General features: G+C 43.3%; 1 protein-coding gene across 2 annotated transcripts; it reads left to right on the top strand.

The window, feature by feature from the left end:
• Positions 1 to 618: 618 nt before the first annotated feature.
• Positions 619 to 24,084, top strand: PRDM1 (PR/SET domain 1). 2 transcript variants are annotated; one of them, XM_057527488.1, is made up of 7 exons: positions 619 to 804; positions 2,420 to 2,668; positions 9,931 to 10,050; positions 13,826 to 14,078; positions 19,071 to 20,176; positions 20,646 to 20,774; positions 21,119 to 24,084. In XM_057527488.1, the coding sequence occupies exons 1-7, from the start codon at positions 763 to 765 to the stop codon at positions 21,689 to 21,691; spliced, it is 2,472 nt and encodes an 823-aa protein (XP_057383471.1). In that variant the 5' UTR covers positions 619 to 762; the 3' UTR covers positions 21,692 to 24,084. The 2 variants fall into 2 exon arrangements, with proteins under 2 accessions (XP_057383471.1, XP_057383472.1); XM_057527489.1 differs by lacking the exon at positions 619 to 804 and adding an exon at positions 1,884 to 2,128.
• The last annotated feature ends 203 nt before the right edge of the window (positions 24,085 to 24,287 follow it).

Raw genomic sequence — 24,287 nt, 5'->3', positions numbered from 1 at the left:
ACCAAATACGAGCGCCCTTTAGTTAGAAGGAGAAATGGAAGCTTTCAAGTTTGCGGGGAGAAAACGTGTATTTCACAGGCAGTAGCTTGGGGACTAGACAGCTACATCTTATTCCATTCCATGCAAAAGTCATTGCTCTTTTCACGTGATCTTTTCAAGTAAGTTTTGTGTGTTCTGTAACTGGATCTGAGCCGAGGAACTCAAACGATTTTAGGTCATTTTTAGGTTTCCCTGAATTTAAGGAATGTGCGCCCCCTTATAAAGCCGCAGCAGGAAGGAGGGCGGTCTGGAGTCTTTAGAATACAATACAGCCCGAGTAAACGCTGAGGTTAAGTGCCCTCAAAGGGAAGTCAGAAGATTCCAAGTAAATGTTGAAATTCAGATACGGAGGGAGGAAGCTCTGGGCGCTCGCGGGCTGGGGGAAAGCCCTGGGGTGAGCTCTGCATGGCTCGGCCAGGTGTGGCCACGCCCCCACTTCGGGCGGCTGGTAGGAGTGAATCACGAATGGGAAATCTGCGGCAGGGAGGAGGAAAGGGCCGAGCCGCCGGCCGGGTTAACACAGACTGAGCGTGCTGCCGTGACACTCGGCCCTCCAGTGTTGCGGAGAGGCAGGGCAGCGCGGCACCTGTCCGCGCCGGGAGTCGGGACACGGGCGCCGGCCGCCGGAGGAGAGGGGCACCGCTGCGGTGCGCGCTAGCCCTCCGCCGGGAGGGGACGCGGAGCACATGCGGACTGTGTAGGCATGAGCGACACTTATCTCAGATGTTGGATATTTGCTTGGAAAAACGTGTGGGTACGACCTTGGTAAGGAACTTGATCTTGTTTTTCATTCTGAAATTGATCTGAAAACTTTTTTTTTTTTTTCTCTTGGCTAACGTAGCCGTAGTAGAAACCAGAAGGGCTTCTGCTTTAGGGCGCTTAGTACTGTCAAACATTTATAAGACTTTTTCCTTATGAATCATTAACCCTTTCAGTTCTAGGCATAATTGTCAGTTCATTGAAATTTCGGTAGTGGCTCCCCGCCCACACCCGTCCAACAAAGTAACTATTCCGCGTTGGCTTAAGTTTAAATTTTGGTTTTATTTTAACACTTATTTGGCATCGTGACTGTACATGTTGCAACTACGTAGAAATAAGCACGTTTGTTTAAATCGTGGCTGAGGGAAAGACAACTTCGCATCCGACTTTTTTTTTTTTTTTTTTTTAAAGAGCATCATATTTAGGGAAGAAATAAAAGAATGGAAAAGCCACCTTGAAGGACTTGGACAGTGTTATGTTTACATTCTAACAAGGACATGTTCTTACATGGAAATGATACCCACGTTCCTACTTCTTCCCCAACCCGTCTGTATGCGAAAACACTGCAGACGTTGTTTACCTTTTTTTTTCTCTCTCTCTTTGGAAAGCACTTTTCCTGCGTGTGAGGGGGGATTTGCGGGAATACCCTTATCAGTTTATGAGTGGAAGCAGAGCTTGTCTTCTGAGCCTTCTGTATTTGTTATAACTTTAGTTACAGTAAACTGTAGCCCATCAGTGACTTCTGGGAATTCGTACACTTTCAGATTTAAATGGAAAGTGCTATTTGTAGCTGAGGGCTCCTAAAGGAATTCTCTCCAGGGAATTCTATTGAACAGTTTTATGTTTTGTTTTTACTTTTTCAATTTGGCGTCAGATGCCCACAGTCAAAAGAAACTGCGGGGAGTTGCCCCCCCCTTCCGCCCCCATCTTTCCTTCTCTTTTCCTATGGTCCAAATGATCTCGGAAAAGCTGCAGCTCAGTGATGCTGGCAGGATGCAGCCCTTTTCAGCCTTCCCTGTGAGAGGATGAAAGAGATCGCGCTGCAGAGGGGGGGGAGCGAGTTGTTTTGAAAGTTGTTTTGAGTTGGGAGCTGGTGGGAAAGTTCAGTCTTCCCCATTTGGAAAAGGCAGGCTGGGTTCCGCTCCTGCACCACACGCGCTTTCCATTTTTAGCTTCATTCAGAGGCAGACAGAGCTCCTTCCTCTTCCTCTCCTTGTTTGTGACACTTTTCTGAGGCAGCTTTTCCACAGCGCTGAGGGTCTGGCGGCCATGACCCCAGGCGTCCTGGGACAGAGGACTAGGCGCCCCCACCGTTTTTCTGCCGTGAGAGGTAAAGCCAGCGATTGTTTGGAGGTGGTTCTTTTCTTTTCCTTTTCTTTCTTTTTTTCACTTTGTCCCCCAATGTGGTTGCCACACTTTTTTTTTTTTTTTTTTGACTAAGGATAGCATTTAAAAACCTTGCTTCTCCAAGGCAATCTTTCTACGGCTTTCTGGCTCTTACTCAACTGTACCAAGCACTCTGCATCTGCTTTTAAAGTCTTCAGACGACTGCATTAGTCATAGCCTCTCTCGGAGGAGCCACAGGACAATGGGGATTAAAGGCCTTTCCTTTCTCTTCCAGGCTGCCCCCAAGTGTAACTCCAGTGCTGTGAAGGTTCCAGGGCTGGCAGAGGGGACTGAGGGGACCATGAAAATGGACATGGAGGACGCGGACATGACTCTGTGGACAGAGGCTGAGTTTGAGGAGAAGTGTACATACATTGTGAACGACCACCCCTGGGATTCTGGCACCGAAGGAGGCGCTTCGGTTCAGGCAGAGGCATCCTTACCGAGGAATCTGCTTTTCAAATATGCCGCAAACAGCAAAGAGGTAAGCCTCTGGTTTCTTGCTGAAGAAGATTGGCACCTGACGCCAAATCTCCCTACTTGCCCTTGAGGCCTCGTATGTCTGTGAGAATCTGTAAGTATCAGTAAATAACTGATCACTTAGTTCACTTCTTTCATTGCTTTCTCTTACCCTAAGTCCATCCCTTCTTATTCCTCCAGCTCTCGACTGTTCCATACGAATTAGTAAACTGAAATCTTTTGGCAAGTTGACATGTCTTGGAAAAGCCGAATTGCAGCATGGGGTGGGTGAAATTGTCAGCAGCTTTGAGAAAGTTTTCTGGCTATTCTGGCCCTCGTCCCCCAGTATACTAGCTTTTGAGGGAGAGAAACTTTTTCTTAGAAAAAATGTTTGACATGTTTCTTTTGTCTCTTTTTGGTCATGAGATGTCTTTATTTATTTACTTTTTTAACGAGCCAGCTTTATTAGCTGGGTTTCTAAAATTATTCTCAAAACCTTGACGTGTTTATGAACTGAAGTGATGGCATAAACCGAGAAGAGTTTCATGTAAAAGTGCCCTCTGTCCGGATGACATCAGAGCTAACCCCTGTTTATCTGTGGCAGCTCCTTTGCTCTGACTAGGCTGGCAGGCCAATTTCTTCTTGGCCTCTGAAGTGGGTACACCCTTTGTTGTTTCAAAGGGGCTGAAAACCCAAACTTGGAATGAGCAAAGGATTTGTGTTTACCCTTTTCTATAATGATTGTAGCTAGGCGTAATGTTTGGCTGTGAAATAACTTGCAGAACCACCTCTTGTTTTGAGAATTCAGCTACTGCAGCTGCTTTCATTGGTCTACTGCCTGCCGGGCTGAGCTGGAGGAATCCACCCCTCCACAGCCCTGCCATCACAACCATTCCCGCAGGTCACTGTCCGCCCTATCACTGCCTTCAGAAAGTCGCGAAAAGGGGGTCATTTGCTGTAGGAGCCCAGAATTCTATACTGGGGCTATTCATTACAACCATGTCAAATCACTTTCCTCCTTCCCTAAGGAACAGCATTTGAAGGAGTTGAGAGCCGGTTTGGGAAATACTTTGTTTCTTTCCTGTTTGTGTATCTGAGTTCAGTGTTTTTGGTGAGGGGGTGACACAGCTGTCTAAAATTAAATAGAGCAACTCTGCTTTGGGTTTCATTAAAGCTCAACTTTTTTTTTTTTTTTTTTCTTTTTTCCTGCTGGGAGAGAGGAGGCTGATTTCATAAAAATTTTAAATTGTATTTTTTTGTGACCATTACCAAAAATTTCACGCCAGAGATCGGCCTTAATTACACCTCTTTCTGAAAGAAATGCCCTTCTCTATAGAAGGTCTCTTAATATGTGGCCCATGGAATCAGTGTAGGATTTGTTTGGGTATTTAAGGTTTGGCTGTGGCTTTGTAAGGTGTAGCATTTTTTCCCATATCAAATTTGACCAAATATTGATCTGTTCCCAGGTTTCAATTGTGCTGTGTTGCCCCATCCAGCCCCTTGGGATTGAAATCAAGACCTCCATTCTGTGGGTCAGCCTTGCCTTTTAGTTCTGTAGTGTTCTTACCCTCAGTTCAGCTCTTAGCTTAAGTTTTTCAATTTTCATCATTCTATGTAAAATCATAGCTAAATAGAATAATGCCCTTAGTCCAAGGTTCAGAAAGATAGTCACTTACTTAAGGTATATACTTAGAGCCAGAGCCAGGACTTGGAGCAAAGTTCTTCAGACTTCCCCAACCAATGCTACTTGATTGTGCTACACTGGCCCCTCTTGGTGTCACTGTGGTTTTATTTATCGTCTTAACATAACTTCAGGACGATCATTTATTAAGCTTGTTTGGTGTTTTTTTCTCTGAATGTGTAACTCCCTATTTCATGTATTCAGCACCCAAAAAGCATACAGTGCCTGTATTCCTAAGGAGGGTCCTTCAAAACGAACCTAATAAGAGATCAGGTTTCTCTTATTCTGTTTTCCCCTAGAAATGCTTGAAGAGAGCGGTATATCTGTAGTCCCTCATCATAAGAGCAACCAGGAAACCAACTTAAATGTAATACTGTCTTAAGCTCTCTCTGGAATGTGTACCTGTTATTCTGTTTCTCCCTCCTTCCTTTTTGCACTTTGGGGAAGGAGAGGTCCCTCCAGGTGGTGAAAGAGAACCGTGGAATTGAGCCATAGAGAATATGAGAGCTGCACACCAGTTCTAGAACAGAAATCTTCAGGATGGGTGAAATGTTTACATTATCATTATTCAGTTAGTTCTTTCAGTCCCACAAGCCGTGGAAAGAGGAAAAAAGCCTTTGTACGTGTAGTTTTCATCTGACTGATTTATCTTGCCCTTCTTTAAATGTTTTCATTTAAGTAGCAGAAGATGTTACATTATGTACTGATGTGCTGACATCCTGGGGATTTTTTTTTTTTTTAGCAAGACCATTTTTCATTATGAATTTGTGCTATGTGTCAGCACCTTTTTTCTTTTTGGTTTAAAAACAAAACATACAAACCATATTTCTGATCTTGACCCTCATTTTTAGATTTGGTTTAGAATCATTCTGCACCTTTAATGAGGCTGTTCTTACTTCCTATTTCCAGAACTCAAACCAAATATAGACATACTATTCAAAAAACTTTTAAAACTTTTTAAACTGCTGGGTTATTCTTTTAGGGGGATTTTCCCCTTGACCTCCTGAAATAATCTTCTGTGAATACTTGAATACAGAAAGATCGATTTAAACACTTCTGTTCTGGAAGCAGGAGCCTGTACTGAGGTTGCTTGTGTTGAATTCAGAGGCTCTGTGGCTCTGAGCCTGACCTCCAGAGTTGTGTGGCAGTGAAACGTCAGGCCGAAGATGGGGACTCAGTGTCCATTTTCATTGAAGTCCATTATTAAGCCATCTCTAAAAAGTATCTTGCCATAAGTGCCATTCCCTCTTCATGCTGCCTTTTATTGTGGAGACCATGTACCCAGGCATTGCCGCATTTCCTTTTATATGAAGATAATTAAGAAGGAAACTTTCCTAAAACATGGCTATCCACTCCACCCCGTTTTTTAAAAAATGGGGTGAAGTACAGGCTGAAGTCTTGATCCACTACAGAGCTCTAGTCATCTCAATGCAACTATCCTTGTATTCAAAATAGAATTTTAATCGAATGAGTCATTTTTATGGAGGGAGAGGGGAAGAGGTAGCTAGTAATTTAAATGATATTAATATAATTTGGGGTGAGGATGCTTATACCACATTTAGACCTGAATGATGTTTCTGCTTGAAACTCACTTTCCTTCTAAAGAGGGAATTTGCTTTCAAAAAAAAAAAAAGCACATTTATTCTTCTTACTATCAGACTTTCATTCAGCACCCCCAGTCCACCTGTACTAAGTTGTGACATCTTCATTTTGTAAAATGGAAAACAAGCCCTGTTTTTTGTCTGCAAGCCTTGGACTTCAGGGTATGTTCTGTAACTGAGGCCACTGACAGGTCTGAAGGGGTCAGCCCCACACGTAACACACAGAGGGGAGGAGCAGGCAGGCGGGGAAGCGTTGAGGCCAGTGTCCTCTCGCTGGTGGGTTTATGGGAGGCACACAGCAGTCCGTGCCCAGCGGGGATGCTTTAGGACCCTGGTCAGTTCCAGTGAAGTTTCCTTCCTGAACTAGGTGAACACATTCTTAGTCTTTTTAGCTCTGGGAAATTCAAGGCACATACCAGGTTCCCCTGTATCATAGGCTAGCTCCAAGGATAGAACTTTGTTGGCTAAGATTCACATCTGGATCTTTCCAGGGCCAGAGGGAGAAGTATGACTTGGTCTCCCACTTCCCACGAAAAACTACCCTGGTTCCGATCCCCACTCTGGTTACCTGGCTGAGCACTGGAATCTTAGAATTAGAATCTTAGAGTTGCAGCTCTTATGTGCTCTTTGAATAATGTCTCAGACATGGATTTGAGGTGAAGGTGCTGATTGTGAGATAGGGTGCTGGACTGGGAACGGATAGAGATGGTATATAAGCTACACCGTTCCTTCCAACCTTGAAATTATATGATTTTCTGTCTCTATTTATTCATATGTGTGAGTTTATATGTACCCAAAGCTCTGGGCATCACACAGCTTAAAATATTAGGGTTCTGTCTCACTTGCAAAGACAATCTAATATTGAGGCTCTTTTTATTTGTTTGGGACTTGAGGATTTTCACAGACCTCCCTTTCCTAACAAATTATTCTCCTGTCTGGCCCGCTGAGTTTCATTTGTAAGGTTATCGATGGCAAGAGCTACTTCCAGTGCTGTCATACAGCTTCCCCAGTGGCTTGCCTATAGCTGTGCTCAAAGGTGTCAGGTGGCTTATGTATACTGCAGATTCCTTTGTGGGAACAAAATGCTACTTGACTTCTTCTGGACCGTAAGAAAATGGTGTATGGTTCTTAGTGTAAGATTGATAGCTGAATACCACGAAGCCCATTGGTTAAAAGAATGGCAATTCAGAAGAAAAACCCTGGCCTCAATGTCATGCTACTTGTTGGTAATCAAGCTCTGACCCCCAAGACACTGTCCGCAAGAGACTATAATTTAAAACAAGGTTGATAAACCAGTTGAGTACCTTTTTTAAAATTACTGCTTTAGACAGTTCTGGGTGTACTCTGATGATTTTGCAAATATGTTCCTATAAAAGAGTTTCATCTTCAAGAAATTCATGGAAAAGACTCTGACAAGTACAGGTTTCTGGTAACTGACTGTACTGCTGAACTGAATGAATAAGCATTTTCAGAACTCTAATGAAAAACTGATGAACTCATAAAACTGCTAACAAAAGATCAAGATGAAAAAAAAGAAATTAATTACATGGGACTGAGTGAACTGATGAGGATGAGTATAATTTTTGTGACTTTCTGTCTGAATTAAAAAAAAAAAATCCCACAAGGACTCAGAGGAAAAGAATATACAAATCAATTTTCACTGCAAAGTAAAGGAGCTGTTACAGTGGAGGATTACTGGACTGAATGTCAATATTATGACATAGTATAAGTGTGTTTCATGTTTGGTAATTGCAATCATTGTTGCTTTTGTTGTGGTCATCCATGTACAATGCTTGGTGTCAGTCTATCTATCTCTTGTAAAAATAAAATACAGTGTGTGTGTGTGTGGAAAAAAAAAAATTACTGCTTTAAAGTGGATATGTTGAAAATATCAACTGCTAATTATTGGCTCACCAACAAATGACATTATTTGTTTTTCCTGTTTGTCATTTTAATATTATGGAATAATCACTCAGATACGAATGCCAAATGATGTGCGTCATAGAAGCCAATTCCATGCATTTTTCAAATTAATTACTTTCAATAATATATCATAAACAATGAGCCTCTGAATAAGTAAGTCTGCTTAAGCTTTAGGATGTATTTTTATCTCAAGACTGTTCTGAAGTACTCCTGTCCCCCAGAGCTATACTGCCAACATATACCAATAACGATGAACTGTTATTGAAAGGGCAGATAGATGTAAATGAGGCAGAGGAGGAGGATGAAATGAACATCTGCTTTTTTCAGCTCTTGCCAGAAATTCATAACGGGCCAAAAATAACACTAGCTCACCAACCTTGTTTCAACTTGTGTTAGGTATAGGAAATTTTCTTTTTTTCTGTTTTTCTAGTCTGGGTATGCTCCATTGGCTTGTATATTGAATACTAAATTTTTTTAAATTAATTCTTTAAGTCACGTACATGAGAAAGCCTAGTCTGTCACAAGCATGTAGGTATGCTTATTCCATATTCATTTAAACGGAGACAAATTATTGATGAGATTAGTGAGGTGTCAGTGTATATCATAACCAAACTCTTAGATTCCACTGCAGACATTTATTGCTTCATGTATTTGGGCCTTACCATTTCAGGTACACAATTATAAAGGAGCCACCAGGGATAATAAAAACTGGAAATAAATACGTTTTACCTCCCTTCTTGGTCCGTATCAGTAAGGTATTCAGTAAGTGGTTTGTAGGCTGTTTGGAGCAAAAAGAAAATGAAAAGAGGAAAGTGAGTGAATAAAAACCAAAACAGAATGTACTGCAAAATGTCCTAAGGGACTATTACAGAGAAGGAGTTCTTTTGAATTGCTTCCTGATTCCTGGTTGGTGACTTTTTTTTTCAAACCCACCCCCTCCAAAGAAATTTACGATCAAGGAGGAACTGGTATAGTTAACATGTTTCTTTAGCAAGGCCCTACAAAGTCAAAATGTGTGATCCATCCAAGTCTGAGAAGGTCATTTCCTCAGATCTTAGAACCCACAGCTCTCCTCGGTATAAATTCCACTTCAAAGGAAGACTTTTGACCACTGTTGAGCAGAAGATGCTAGAGAAGAACAAAGTTACTTGAAAGAATTCCCTTCTATTAAAGAGAACTTACAAGTTATAAGAAGAAAAAAAAAAAAACCCTCATCTGGAATGAAAAAAAATATAATATGTTTTGTTTCTGGTTCCTTAGGCCTTTGTGGAACAACCAAAGAACATTATTTTGGTTTCTGAGGTTAAAACTATTTTATTCCCCTTAAGCACACTGTGTTTATGGCTTGAGGGAGAAGAAGAAATAGGAAACTAGGAGCAGGCTGAAGTGGTCTAACCTTGACTGACTAATTCTGCAGTATCTGAAACTCGTTCTAAAATGGAATGGTTACCCTCTCCGTTCTCGCATAAAAAGTATTAATAAAAAATAGAGGAGGGCTTCCCTGGTGGCGCAGTGGTTGAGAATCTGCCTGCCAATGCAGGGGACACGGGTTCGAGCCCTGGTCTGGGAAGATCCCACATGCCGCGGAGCAACTAGGCCCGTGAGCCACAATTACTGAGCCTGTGTGTCTGGAGCCTGTGCTCCGCAACAAGAGAGGCCGCGACAGTGAGAGGCCCGCGCACCGCGATGAAGAGTGGCCCCCACTTGCTGCAACTAGAGAAAGCCCTCACACAGAAACGAAGACCCAACACAGCCATAAATAAATAAATAAATAAATAAATAAATAAATAAACCCAAAAAAAGTTTAAAAAAAAAAAAAATAGAGGACCCTCAGTCACCAGAGAATTAGACTGTTTTATACTTGGTTATGTATTTGCTTATGATCTGCGAGTTTAAAAGATGGTCTTCCCCAAAAGTCAAGCTCGTTGTTAATTATGTAGGCACCATTAATGTCTGCTCTCCATAGTACAATTTCATCATTGTTGGTTATATTACCATTTGACAATTCAGTTCATTGAAATGAAAAGATCAATTAATATTTTACAGTTGAACTCATTGTTTCATATGTTTTACCCCCTTTAGGTTATTGGAGTGGTGAGTAAAGAATACATACCAAAGGGGACACGTTTTGGACCTCTAATAGGCGAAATCTACACCAATGATACAGTTCCCAAGAACGCCAACAGGAAATATTTTTGGCGGGTAAGTAGGGAAATTTTTCCAGACTCATTAAGTATTAGGGGAAAAAATGAAACTAAAATTGCTGGGTCACTTCCTTTTTCAACGTGTCCTGGGGCTCCCCACAAGTATTCAGGGTCCCCATGGACATAGGGAATTCTAAGCAATCGTGATGAACCTGGTTAAATGTTTGGCCTGGGAAACACAGCCTGTAGGTGGTTAAGGATGGAGAGATGGTCTATATGTGAATCTTAATTTTTGCAATTCATAAGAGCTTTGTGATGAAAGGAAACAGTTTGCTGCTTGCTTCAAGGGTAAGTTCATTTGCATTTCTGTGCAAGGAAGTAGTAATGAGTCACCAAGCCTTAGATTTCACCCCTTGTTGATTTCTTGCTGACTTAACTTTAATTGAATGGACAAGTAATCATAAATGAATTACCTCGAAAATAAATGCCTTTAAGGAAGGATGGGTAGAAGATGGTACTAGGGGAATGAAGATGGACCACAAGACTCATCCTGTTTCAATGCACCTGTACCATGAAACTATTGGGTTTTGACAGTACGTAAGTTACTCCCATAGCGTAAGGGAAATGCTTATAATCATTCGGGATGATAAACTTTCCTTTAACATCCAAAGAGTCTGGCCAATACAATTTGCTTTGGAATATCACAGTTAGAAGGGATCTCACAGGACTTCCCTGGTGGCGCAGTGGTTAAGAATCCGCCTGCCAATGCAGGAGACACGGGTTCGAGCCCTGATCTGGGAAGATCCCACATTTCGCAGAGCAACTAAGCCCGTGCACCACAACTACTGAGCCTGCGCTCTATAGAGCCCGTGTGCCACAGCTACTGAAGCCCATGCACCTAGAGCCCGTGCTCCGCAACAAAGAGAAGCCACTGCAATGAGAATCCCGCACACCACAATGAAGAGTAGCCCCCGCTCGCCGCAACTAGAGAAAGCGCACGCAGCAAGGAAGACCCAACACAGCCAAAAATAAAATAATAATTAATTAATTAATTTTAAAAATAAAAAAGGACCTCACAGGTGAACTAATTAGATGGAATCTTTGAGTAAAAGACCCTGGATTAGGATGAACAGAGAAAAAATTGGACTGCTTTCCATTTTCCCATAGATCTCTCTGGGATACTTGGTTTCCTCAATTAGAAAATAAAGCTACGTTTACTAAATTTAAAAGCAATTTTTTATATACATACTTGCATAAAATGTACATGATTACTGGGAAACTGTTACTAAATTCTTTTAAGAAACAGCTGCATGGTAGCAACAAAAGTTGTATTATACTTACTCTGGCCAGATTTACCTAGAATGCTTATATCATTTGGACGAGTATATTTATAAAAGACTTCTATTTGGGGATCACTCAGAAGCTGTTCCTAAGAAACAAGCTTTTTTTTTTTTTTTAATCTGGGAAGTTTTGTGTTTTAAGAAATGTATTTTACTATTTTCCAAACAAAAGAGATCACTGAGAATTTTTCACTTTGAGTTCTGTGCTCACAATTTTTATTTAATAATTAGTCATGCTTAAAATATATTTAATAGCTGACTAATAATGGGCAAAATGTAAGCGAGTTCATTTTTCCCTTTACTGCCAATAAGGTCTTCTCAGAAGTGAGCCATAGACACGTGTAACTCTTGGAGTTGAAGGTCGGAATTAAGAAAATCCAGCATAAGTCTCGTTAATTCATGATCCTTTTGAAAAAAATGACAAGAAATATTTAAGAACCTCCTATCTCTGTCCCAGTTCCCTGGTTCATTGAAGATTCACTCTAAGTAGCTGAAATGCTTTCCTTGGGAGGATTTATTGAAATCGGTCCTTCACATGCAAAGGATATTGTAGGAGATAACTTCCCACATGTTGCTAAAAGCATCCTGATTTTGCTGGCAGGAATATGAACATCTGTTGTGAGGAAAGAAAAAGTTTCATGCAAATTACACAGTCAAAGAAGAGAAGGGATGTTCAAGTTGAGAAACCAGTGACATTTCTTGTAACTGTGCTATGAGTCAGCACGTTTTTAATCTTCTTGATAATATATGGAAATGTAGTGAGGGTGATAGGGAGCAGTGTTCATCTGACGTATCATTATTTTATTCTCTTGTGGGTGTGGGTGCGTGTGTGTGTGTGTGTGTAAGACTTCATGGCATCGACATTTCTGTTTTTAAATGAGGATACAGTAAATTGTAGTCCGTGGAAGGCTGACTGGAATCAACATACCCGTAGCTTTAGAAAGCAGTTTCCGCCCAGCGAAGAGTGCAAGAGCGATGGAACCCCGTGTTCCTGGAAGTTTGCACATCAGAGTAAACAAACTTGAAAACCCCTCTTGATAGCAGAATTCACCCGGCCTTGTTCCATTTTCTCTTAACAAAACACACCGCAAAAGCTCTCACAAGCTGCTTTGATGAAGCCACATGTATTTCCCCCTTCACAATTTACAGGAAGTTACTCTTAAAAGAAAGTGATTCTGGTGTTTACTGCCCGTGTTAAAGGGACAGAGTTCCTTTTTGTCTGATAACATTTGAGCGAAATACAGAAACACTTTAGAGACTAACATAGCATGTGACTAAGAACAAAGCAATAACCTGCTGTCCGGTTAGAGCAAAACTTCTGCTATGAACCAGGCCCTATGACTTGGAACCTCTAAGTTGCAGGTAACCAGGTATTTCTTATATATATGTAAGGATCTCTTAAGTCTGAAGACGAGTTGGGTACATCTTAAAAAGAGGGAAAGAGAGAAACTTTCTGTGGAAGGGTAAGGCGTTTGTTTATAAAGTTGTTTATAAAGTTTCAGTAAGAATGTATACTTTAATTTTTCCTATTCTTACCTCTACCTTTTTACCGAGTGGCCTGAGGGTATCTGTTAACCAAAAGCAGTATTACTCTAGGGCAGACTTTGAATTCTTCATTTTGCATTGCCTTTAAAGAACAACATGGTTTCTTTCTGTTCTTTTACCAAAAACACGAACCCTATGGCTCTGTGAGTGGTGTTTTAGCCCAACCTCCTCACAGATAAGAGGGTTCCCTCTCCCCTCCTCTGCCTTGGAAGAAAAGTGCAAGGCCGAACACGTTTATCAAGAGGAAAAGTGACTTCTCAGTAGACTGTCTGATGCTGGCTTCTGTCCCAGTGTTCACTTTGTTATGGCAGGTGAAGTTCACCTTGGCCTCACCCAGCATTTCCACCAAAAGGCAAGCTTCCAAGTATTCATATGAACAAGTGTTACTGCTGGACTTGGAGGCTTGGGGGTGGAGGATGTTTGCATAGTTTAAGCCTTGGGCGGGGGTGTAGGAAACGGCAAGTACAGAGGCCATAGAAAAAGTTGAGAGACTCGGTTTGACGTACTCAGTCGGGTTGGTCTAATACCCAGTGACTCAAAGCATTAAAAGTCTGCGTGATCGCAACTCAAGTTCGTGGCATCGCCTGCATGCCATTCACTGTGGTAGCAGAAACAGTACTCGGTGGTTGTTTAGTCCTTCTGAGGCAGCTCCTTAAATGAAATCTTGTGTTTCACTCTTCTGTTACTTTTCCTGTTAGTTTTCCCCAGAACTGAAAAGACACTAAAACTGAAATGGAAAAGGTAACTGACAAAGTGTGCCTTCCCTGTTTCTGCCCTTATTTCTGCTGATTCAAGACAACTCCGGCTAAACCGATTTCCTTTTCTAACCAGGCGATAAGGGACCAGAAATCAAACCCGGTATTTGCTGGGTTTATTCTCAGAGGTGCCAGGGAAGCTTTTCGTTGCTTTGGGGCTTTCTTTTCCATGTCCGTCTTCTCTTTTGGGCAGATCTATTCCCGAGGGGAGCTTCACCACTTCATCGATGGCTTTAATGAGGAGAAGAGCAACTGGCTGCGCTACGTGAACCCAGCACACTCTGCCCGGGAGCAGAACCTGGCCGCCTGTCAGAACGGCATGAACATCTACTTCTACACCATTAAGCCCATCCCCGCCAACCAGGAGCTTCTTGTGTGGTATTGCCGGGACTTTGCGGAAAGGCTTCACTACCCTTATCCTGGAGAGCTGACAATGATGAATCTCAGTAAGTGGATTACAGAACAAAAAAATTAGAAATGCCAGTAATGTCAGTTCTGCCCCTTTGCGCTAATAACATGTTGTTTAATTACATGGCTTCATCTGATGGTCCAAGTAGGTGGCTTAAACTAGGGACTGGGAACAGGAAAACAGCTTTTTTTAGTCTCTATTCCCTGTAATGAAACTTGATCATTTAAAAAATACTAAGAGCTACTTTGAATGTTCAGAAAGTTACAGGAAGAAATATATGTTCAATGCTAATCTATCCAAAAGGGGGCAGGTAGGATTATAGTATAATAGAGATTGGTTCTGACATGCCAAGGATCCAAGGTATAGTTCCTTGTTTGTGGTAATTTGTCAGTGCTTAACATGTACATTGAAATAGTGTAGAGATGCACATTTGGTTATCAAGTTATGGTCTGATGTGAAACGTAAAAGGTTGTTTCTAGAAAAACTCGGAGCTATAATTTTTCAAATCTTATTTGAACATGGATAACCCTAAAGATTTTATATCTTAGCTTCCTTCCTAATGGTAAAAACCTAATTATCTGATCTCCTGATGAGTATTACAGTAACCACCTATCACTTTATCTTAACAAATTCTCAGTTCCTTAGGTTTGCAAGCTTTTACTTTTTTATTTGCTTAAAGTTGGCTATCATGACCTCTCTGCAAAACCCTACTTCATTTTAGTCATTCTCAAGTGATCTCTATGAATGATTTAAGATTTACCATAAAATTCCAACCTGTTGTAACTACGGTTGTATATTCTCAGACTGCTAAGTTTTAAAGCAGTTTTTTAAATCAGCTCCTTCTGGTTTAAAAGTTTTGGCCTCTAAATTCTGAAATTTTTGTAACCTTTTGTTTTGATCTCATTTCCAACCTAAGGAGAAGTTGCAAGAACAGTACAAAGAATTCCCAGAGACCCTTTACCCAGATTCATCAATCGTCCATATGCTGTCCCACTTGCTTTATCTGGAGGCTAAATTGTTTTAGTTCAAACTTTGTCCTTTGAGATGAATGTTAATATTAACATAAATTAGAATTTGACTTAAACTTTAGGGCCAATTATTTATCCTAGTCAGGTATAATCCAATTCTATAGCTATTTGGTGCTCATCCCACACTGTCTCGTTTACTTTTGCTCTCCCTGTGATCCCAAGACTATATTTGCAGTTTTCTGAAAAGCTGGGGCTATAAAAGCTTAAGGACCTCCACCATAAGATCATCTTTAAATTTGTGTTTGTGGTCCTTACATACACACATATAGTGCACCTTGAGCTTCAGGAAGAAGTCTTAGAATAGTTGGAAACAAATTGGCTTTCAGCTTGAGCATGGTGGGTATAATCAGGTCCTGGCCAATGGTGGCAGTTCTTTTCCCTTATCTCTCTTTAGCGCTTCCAAGAGACTCCATCATGTCACTAGTGCCAAGCATCCCAGGAGCCCTTCAGCTATTTTACCACCTGTAGGTGCCAGGCCCAGTGGTAAAAGGCAACTTATATTCTGGCAGGACATCTCCCAGGAAGATGTGCTGCTTCCTCCTGACTTACTCAGCATAGCCGGTCACTTCCTCTTGAGGGTCTCCTCCCATTCCTTGAGCTTCACCATTCATGGATTCAGAAAAAGACTTTGATTTTTTTTTTTTTGAACAGTAACTCCATTTGAGATGACCCACCCTGGTGACTTTGCTCCAACCACAAAGAAGTTTTTTCACATACATCCCTTACCTCCTGCCAGTCAAAGAAAGGTCTTAAAAGGCCTTGCATTTATTCAAATGCTTATTCTTTGCGTTCAGAAGCAACTGTCACGTATACTATGAAATGACACCTTTGTTCCCTCAAATATCCCTTTCTGTTTACGCAGAATTTTTTCTAAATGGTGGTTTAACATTTTCAGGGACCCATTCATTGTCCAGTATTCGTAGTAAAGAATGAGAGTTAACAATAGCCAGTCACAATAAACCAAGACTCCAGTTGCCTTGTGAAACCAGTTGTCTTAGGTGTGGTAACTGATGATTGAGATGCTGATCAGGAAAATTTCCACTGTTTCATCAGGCCTAATAGGTAGATTGTGTCTTCACCTGAGTTGTGTTGGGTTCCATGCTTCAAGCACAATGGAGGCTTGTGTCAGAATCTCCGTGAGGGCTTTAAAATGGCAGTGATAGTTCAACTGGTAGAGTTTTGAGGAGAAGAGATTTGAAGAAAACTGAGGTAAAGAAAAATAAGTAGCCAGAAATCATAAATAGGCATTTTTTAAAAACCGAAGAAAAGGAATAGGAACTATCAGGTTTAACTCTTACCCCTCCCAAGTTTTTTTGGTAGTTTTTTTCAATCTATCTAACTAACCCATCTAGAAAACAGTTGACCAAATTATAGACTTCTAAATGTTAATCTGCTTTCTCAGTTTCAGTTGAAAACAGACTTTGTTTTGCCTACTGCAGAACTTCTAGGTTCTTTCTTGTAGTCTTGGGGGTTCTTATTATAGATCGAAAATGTGAGTCGGCATAATTAAGCCATTCAGAGCCTTCAGAAGCAGTTCACTCTTGAAATGACTCCGTCCGCCTACAGCCATTTAAGATTTAAGAACAAAAACAGATCTTGATTTTCTTTTTCATGTTAACTCAAGCTGCTGCTGAGTGGGAGAGTCAGAAATGACACCAGCTCCACTGATTACTCAGCTGCTGAAGGATGGTTTTTTTAAATGTACCTTTTCACATAGACTCCATGATCACCACCTTAGAACACCTGAGGGGGGCTGACGTTGCCCTCCGGATATTGTTTTGTAATAAGAAATAAATGTATTTTTATGAAGGCATAAGAGATATCGAACATATATCATGGATTTACTATATGCGAGGCACACTGTGCTCAGTATTTTGCACAGAAAATTATAAATTCCGACTTTCTGGTTTGTTGGCCCAATCGTTAGCTTTTTTTTAAAAGTTTTTTTTTAAATTAATTAATTAATTGATTAATTTTTATTTTGGCTGCACTGGGTGTTAGTTGCGGCATGCGGACTCTTTTAGTTGTGGCATGCATGAGGGATCTAGTTTCCCGACCAGGGATCGAACCCGGGCCCTCTGCATTGGGAGGGCGGAGTCTTTCCTGCTGGACCACCAGGGAAGTCCCCAGTCGTTAGCTTTGTGGTAGTTCAATAATCGGATTATGGAGGTGCTCAGTAAGAACACCAGACTAAATAAATAGTAGGGACAGTGCTACGGACGGACTTAAACTTTTTGCTTATGGCTTTAATTTATTGGATTTTAGAACCAAGACAGTGTTGAAGCCAGTGAAGAAAGTTAGGAGACTTAGATGTAATTTGCCACATAAAAATGGCAGAAAGTTATGATGGTGAAGTTTCTGTATTTTCATTTTTTTTAGGGTGACATCTTTCGGTGGATGCCTCCAAATCATTGTTTTTCACCTCAAAATTCCCTCCTGTGGGTGTGAGATGCCTTGCCTATCAGCTTTCCAACTTAGTTGTCTCTCTTCCTTTACCATTTCAGCTTTAAAAAACAAAAGTGACAATTTGAACTTCCTGCCTGCTGAGCCTCACTGAAAGACTGATATTGGCCTGATAAGGGGCTATTTATTTTGGTTTAGTGGCTTCAGAAATCCCTCTCCCTCAACAAGCTTTCCATCACTGCCCCCATCAGCATCTTCCCTGATAGTGTCTGGGCTGTGTTTATTCTGGGGCTGCTGGCTCACCCAGGAGTAACTGATAACAGCCAGCAGAGATAACATTCTCTGAGGGGCTCTCAAACTGGAATCGAATCCCTCAAGCTTGTCAGTCTAGAGAATGGATTTGAAGAATTCAGACTCTGGAGTTCCACAGAGTTCATTTCTAGACCTATCAGGTATCAAGCCTGGAGTTCCTCCTCCGTTAAATCGAACAGGAACTTTTTTAAAGACAGTGAATGAGTCCCCCAAGCCTGTCCTCTTCTGAGGCTAAGGCCACGAGGTCCCTGCCTCTCCTGGCATCTACACACACCGGCAGCTGATGCCTACGCCTACGGCAGGTGTGCAGGCTGGAGGGGTTGCCCTCCAACAACCAGAGCTCCGACTAAGCAGTGTGTATTTTACTTGTGGTTTCCAGGGAAGGCTGAGCAGCGAGTGTTTGGTTTTCCCTGCTCTGGCTGGTGTCTTCCCGAAGGCATCGTTTGTTCTGTGTGTTTGGAGGGGCAGTGCTGGCGATGGCCTGGAGAGCCTGTCCTCTCATTGCTGCTGTTCCTAAACAGTCTGTTTACCAAGTAACAATATGCCGTCTTTTGGAATACATGCTTTCATCTTTGCCGCCTGTTTTCTTTGGTGCTCTAAGTAATTGAACTGGCTCAGGAAGTGCCAGTTGTGGTTTGGCAGTGATGCCTATGTCATGCCTTGTGATTCCAGGGGACGGCATTACTGGGAGCCTGGTTAGACCAGAGCCTCAGTGAAATTCTGGTGTTGTCAGCAAGTGGAGGGGAAGGGGTGGCATCACACTGCTAATCTGTCTGTTTGGGAGAGGCAGTTTTAACAGGGTTTTATCAAATTCGTATTAAACAAGAATGGAGGCGAAAACTGATGACTGCTTATTACTTGAAATGAGTCTTAATCTTGCACATCTAGTTTGCAGGGTGTGCTGATTTCCTTTAGGTAAACCGTGAACATGAGAATGACTTTTATTAACCTGTGACAACCCCGTCCCGGTATTTTTCCACGCCATTTTCATGGAGGCTCTCCTACTCTAGGTCGAACAGGACTGTCCTATCATGAGGTTTTTACCATTGGAAACAAAATAACAACAAACGGTGCTATTCGTTTTATCGATGCCACCAGTGACCTGGTTTTGCTGAGAAGGAACTGGAGTGGCGAGAGCCTTCTAGAATAAGTGGGCGTTGAGATGCCAGGTGTCCCTCTTGGGGCAGCTGGGGCTCAGGTCTGCTCAAGGAGAGAGCAACTTGGGCTGGGCAACGTCGCTCCGATATTCTGTCTCCCTCTGAGTAGTCACCCTTTCTTTATTTCAGCGCAAACCCAGAGCCATCCAAAGCAGCAGAGCACTGAGAAACATGAACTTTGCCCAAAGAATGTCCCGAAGAGAGAGTACAGCGTGAAAGAAATACTAAAATTGGACTCCCACCCCTCCAAAGGGAAGGACTTTTACCGCTCCAACGTTTCACCCCTCACTTCGGAAAAGGACGCGGATGACTTCCGGAAAAATGGGAGCCCCGAGATGCCCTTCTACCCGCGGGTGGTGTACCCGATCCGGGCCCCTCTCCCGGAAGACTTTCTGAAAGCTTCCCTGGCCTACGGGATGGAGCGGCCGCCCTACATCGCGCACTCCCCCATCCCGTCCTCCACGACGCCCAGCCCCTCGGCGCGCAGCAGCCCGGACCGGAGCCTGCACGGCAGCCCCGGGAACACCGTGTCGCCGCGGGCCCCCGGCTCCCAGGAGCACCGCGACCCTTACGCCTACTTGAACGCTCCGTACGCCGCCGCCGCCGCCGAGGGGCTGGGCCCCTACCCCGGCTACGCGCCGCCCCCGCACCTGCCGCCCGCCTTCATCCCTTCCTACAACGCGCACTACCCCAAGTTCCTGCTGCCCCCCTACGGCATGAACTGCAACGGCCTGGGCGCCGTGGGCAACATCAACGGCCTCGGCAGCTTCGGCCTCTTCCCGAGGCTGTACCCCGTGTACGGCGGCCTCCTGGGCGGGGGCGGCCTGCCTCCCCCGATGCTGGCGCCCGCCTCCCTCCCCAGCTCGCTGCCCTCGGAGGGGGCGCGCCGCCTGCTGCAGCCCGAGCACCCCCGGGAGGTGCTGGTGCCCGCGCCGCACAGTGCCTTCTCCCTCCCCGGGGCGGCCGCCAGCCTGAAGGACAAGGCCTGCAGCCCCACCAGCGGGTCCCCGACGGCCGGCACCGCCGCCACGGCCGAGCACGTGGTGCAGCCCAAAGCTACCTCAGCGGCCGCGGCGGCTCCCGGCGGCGGCGACGAGGCCGTGAATCTCATCAAGAACAAAAGGAACATGACCGGCTACAAGACGCTCCCCTACCCCCTGAAGAAGCAGAACGGCAAGATCAAGTACGAGTGCAACGTCTGCGCCAAGACTTTCGGCCAGCTCTCAAACCTGAAGGTAGGCCTGGCGTGGGCGGCCCGATGGTGCGGGGGTCTGTCCCCGGGAGTGCACGACGCGCGTGGGTATTTAGTTGGTCTCCCGCAGGTAATAAATTGCCAATCCACAGTGTGAGACCCGGGCTGGGCATGGTCGATGCGGCTTTGCTTTTGCCTTTGCCTTTGCTGCTCTGGCTGCACCGCTTGGGACACGTTGCTTCCCCTCTCCTGAGTGTCTTCTGAATGATAAACACGTGGGGTTTGCGCTAGAACATCAGTTTCGAGTCCCTGCTTAGCCTATGACTTTTGTTCCTTTAGCTCCAACACAACAGAGTGTTCTGAAAAATCACATCGCGGTTTGATTTGTTCTAAGACTTCACCTTGATGCTTTTCTTAAGAGGTTTGCATCCTAAATGCCCGAGTGCTTGCACGGGAATGTTCGCTTTTGCAGCCAAGTGACAGCCGAGCTAACGTGTGTAGCTTCTTCCCAGGTCCACCTCAGAGTGCACAGCGGAGAACGGCCTTTCAAATGCCAGACTTGCAACAAGGGCTTCACTCAGCTCGCCCACCTGCAGAAACACTACCTGGTACACACGGGAGAGAAGCCACATGAATGCCAGGTGGGCAGTGTTTTCTGGGTAGAACTTTAGACCTTTGTAGACAGTGTCTCAGGAGTCGCCCTCCCATAGCCCATAGTTTAAACCAGCACAAGAATTCTGCCTTCTTTGGGCTGCTGATGAGCTGAGATGATGACACACCAGCTTCCAGTGGTTGGACAGTGGTCTGGAAGGGAAACACCACCCCATGGGCAGTGCGTTCCCATCGCTCTATTTGCCTAACACTGCTGGGAGTTTTTTCACCTCCCAGGTTGCTGGGTGTGGGTGGGCAGCGTGCCCCTCCACTTGGCAGCTCTTAACCTTCTGGTCTCCCACCTCCCTTCCCTGCCCCCTTCCCCACGCTGCAGGTTTGCCACAAGCGATTTAGCAGCACCAGCAATCTCAAGACCCACCTGCGACTCCACTCCGGAGAGAAACCTTACCAGTGCAAGGTGTGCCCCGCCAAGTTCACCCAGTTTGTGCACCTGAAACTCCACAAGCGCCTACACACCCGGGAGCGGCCCCACAAGTGTGCCCACTGCCACAAGAGCTACATCCATCTCTGCAGCCTCAAGGTCCACCTGAAGGGGTATTGTCCTGTGGCCCCAGCCACGGGGCTGCCTCTGGAGGACCTGACCAGAATCAATGAAGAAATCGAGAAGTTTGACATCAGCGACAATGCCGACCGGCTGGAGGACATGGAGGACAACGTTGACGTGACCTCTGTGGTGGAGAAGGAGATTCTGGCCGTGGTCAGAAAAGAGAAAGAAGAAACTGGCCTGAAAGTGTCTTTGCAAAGAAACATGGGGAATGGACTGCTCTCAGGATGTAGCCTCTACGAGTCAACAGACCCGTCCCTCCTGAAGTTGCCTCACAGCAACCCACTACCTCTGGGACCTGTAAAGGTCAAACAAGAAACAATCGAACCAATGGATCCTTAAGATTTGCAGAAAACAAAAGGTGTTTTGTCTTCTTAACTTATGACGTGGCGAGTCAGGGTGCCTGTAGCAAACGCTTGTACATAATTCCAGCTCTGCAAAGCTCTCCTGACGGCAGATGGTTTCCCCTCACCTCTCTGGAATTAAAGAAGGATCCCCAAAGTTACTGAAATCTCAGGGCATAAATGAGGGAAAGACAATATATATACATATTATATATACTTATTTACACCCCCATCTATATATTTGAACCTGTGTATTTTGAATATTTGTGTGGATATGTTTGCATAGCCCTCCCATTGCTAAGACTATTGCCTAGCCATAATTATTTTTTCAATGATAATTCTTCATAATTTATTATACAATTTATCATTCAAAAAGCAATAATTAAAAAAAGTTTACAGTGACTGGAAGAATTCCTTGTAATTTGAGTTAAGTGTTATATTTTTGTCTGGTGGCTCTTCTTTGTAGATAATTTCTGCACATGTGTTTTAAGTACCTAAGATTTAGTAAACAAATACATTACGTCAGCTGACCTCCCTCTATAATAATGGTTTGAAAATGAGGTTTTGGTGTTGCCAAAGTTAGGCAATTGATGTGTTCATTCATAGGATTGTATCATTTGAACAGCACTGTATAACTTGGGGGTATGTGTGCAGAATTACCCAGTAATAACTTTGGTAGAACAAATAAGAAAGAGAGAATCTTGTATGTTTCTGTAGATAGTTCAGCATTTTCCCCCCTAATCACAGATTTACCAGAAAGGCGACAAGAAGGCTTTGCTAATCTGTCTCCCTCTCCAAAAAACAGAGTCGCCCCACCCCCAAAGTCATGTGACCGTTCGGAGTGGCCACGAGACTTTGGCATCCCAATGTATTATCTGAAAATGTGAAGAAGACAAAATGCCATGTTTAAAACCACTGCAAAACATTCCCAAAGCACAGGTGGTTTTGTATAGGTGAGGTGAGGGAGCATGAGTCTGGGTGTTTTTGTTGTTGGTCTTTTTTGTTGTTATGTCAAAATTGCACAAACATGGTGCTCTACCAGGAAGGATTTGAGTTAGATAGGCTCAGGCCACACTTTAAAAACCAAAAACCGGAAAACGGGTATTCTCGTTGTCTTAGGGTCAAAGCGGGTAATGAACATTCCTATCCCCAACACATCAATTGTATTTTTTTTTCTGTACAACTCAGACTTTCCTCAGTATTTGTGTTTTTACATTTTATGGTTAATTTAATTGAAGAAGAAAGGGCATTGCAGAGTTGTTCAACAATTACCTCATTGAGTGTGTCCAGTAGTGCAGGAAGTGATGGCTTCTCTAATGATTTGCTACTCAAGAGGAGAGAGCCAGTGTGCACCAGAAAGCTGGAATGCGTCGCATTCTGTCTCCTCTTCTGCTAAACCCAAAGATGACACGTTGGCATTTGAGGTGTAGCGGAGAATGATGTATATTTATAAATCTATTTATACCACTATACCATGTGTATATATAATATATTTATAACCACTTAAATTGTGAGCCAAACCATGTGAAAGATCCTTCTTTTCCTAATGGCATAAAAAAAAAAAAAATCAAACCCTTTCTGAGACTTTGCTTAATTAGCACTCGATGACCTCACAGTCATATTGGTGAGCTTGGGCACCCCCTTGCTATTGTAAGTGACCCTAAAACCTTGGTGCAAAGGTGGGGACTGCATAACAACCAGGGAGAAAGAGACATAAGTTTTTTACTATTAAGGACAATCTAAGATGGGTTTTTTTTTGTTTGTTTTGCCACATTCTGATGATGTGGTCACACCCAAGCCCCAGAAATGAAAAGCCCATCGACCACTGCAACTTTTCTCTCTCTTCCTCTCCCTCCTTCCTAAATAACTGATGTATCACTCATCAATCTGGTTTATATATTCAGTATTTTGGTCCATGGCAACTAATGTCAACCTGCAGAAGAGAACAACAAATTTAGGATAATGCAGAGAAACCTAAGAGCCTTACTGATCTGTTCCTTTAACGAAACTGACAGTTTTTTATGGTATTTTTTAATCAGTGTTTGACAAGCACAGTCCTTAATTGTAGGTAAACCAAAGCATCACATTCTGACGTTGACACCAAATACTTCCTATTCCCAATTACTCATTTGTTCTCTTTTTCCCCTTTCATGCTTTCTCATTAATGGGAATTTTTCCTGAGACCTGCACAGTGGCTTGAGACTTCTTGATTCTCTTTACCTTCTGACTTTCCCTGAGGCCTCTTACATGTGAATGTTGAGCCCACAATCAACAGTGGTTTCTTTTTTTTTTTTTCTCTTCTACTCAAAGTTAAAACCAACCAAAGTTATTGGCTTTTTACTTTGCTAGAACAACAAACTATCTTATGTTTACGTACTGGTTTACATTGTTATTTATGTGCAAATTGTCAAAATGTAAATTAAACATAAATGTTCATGCTTTACCAATGCTTGTCTAGTGTCTTGAGTGAAGGGTGAGTGAGCGACACCTTAACCATACTGCAAGGGTGGCCCCAAAACAAATTCTGAACATGACACAATTTGCCTCTATCCTGCCCACATCCCCACCCTCACCCTTCATCCCCCCCAGAGATG

Source organism: Balaenoptera acutorostrata, chromosome 14, assembly GCF_949987535.1.
Source record: "Balaenoptera acutorostrata chromosome 14, mBalAcu1.1, whole genome shotgun sequence".
NCBI classification, from domain to species: domain Eukaryota; kingdom Metazoa; phylum Chordata; class Mammalia; order Artiodactyla; family Balaenopteridae; genus Balaenoptera; species Balaenoptera acutorostrata.
This window is presented reverse-complemented; position numbering and strand designations above follow the sequence as displayed.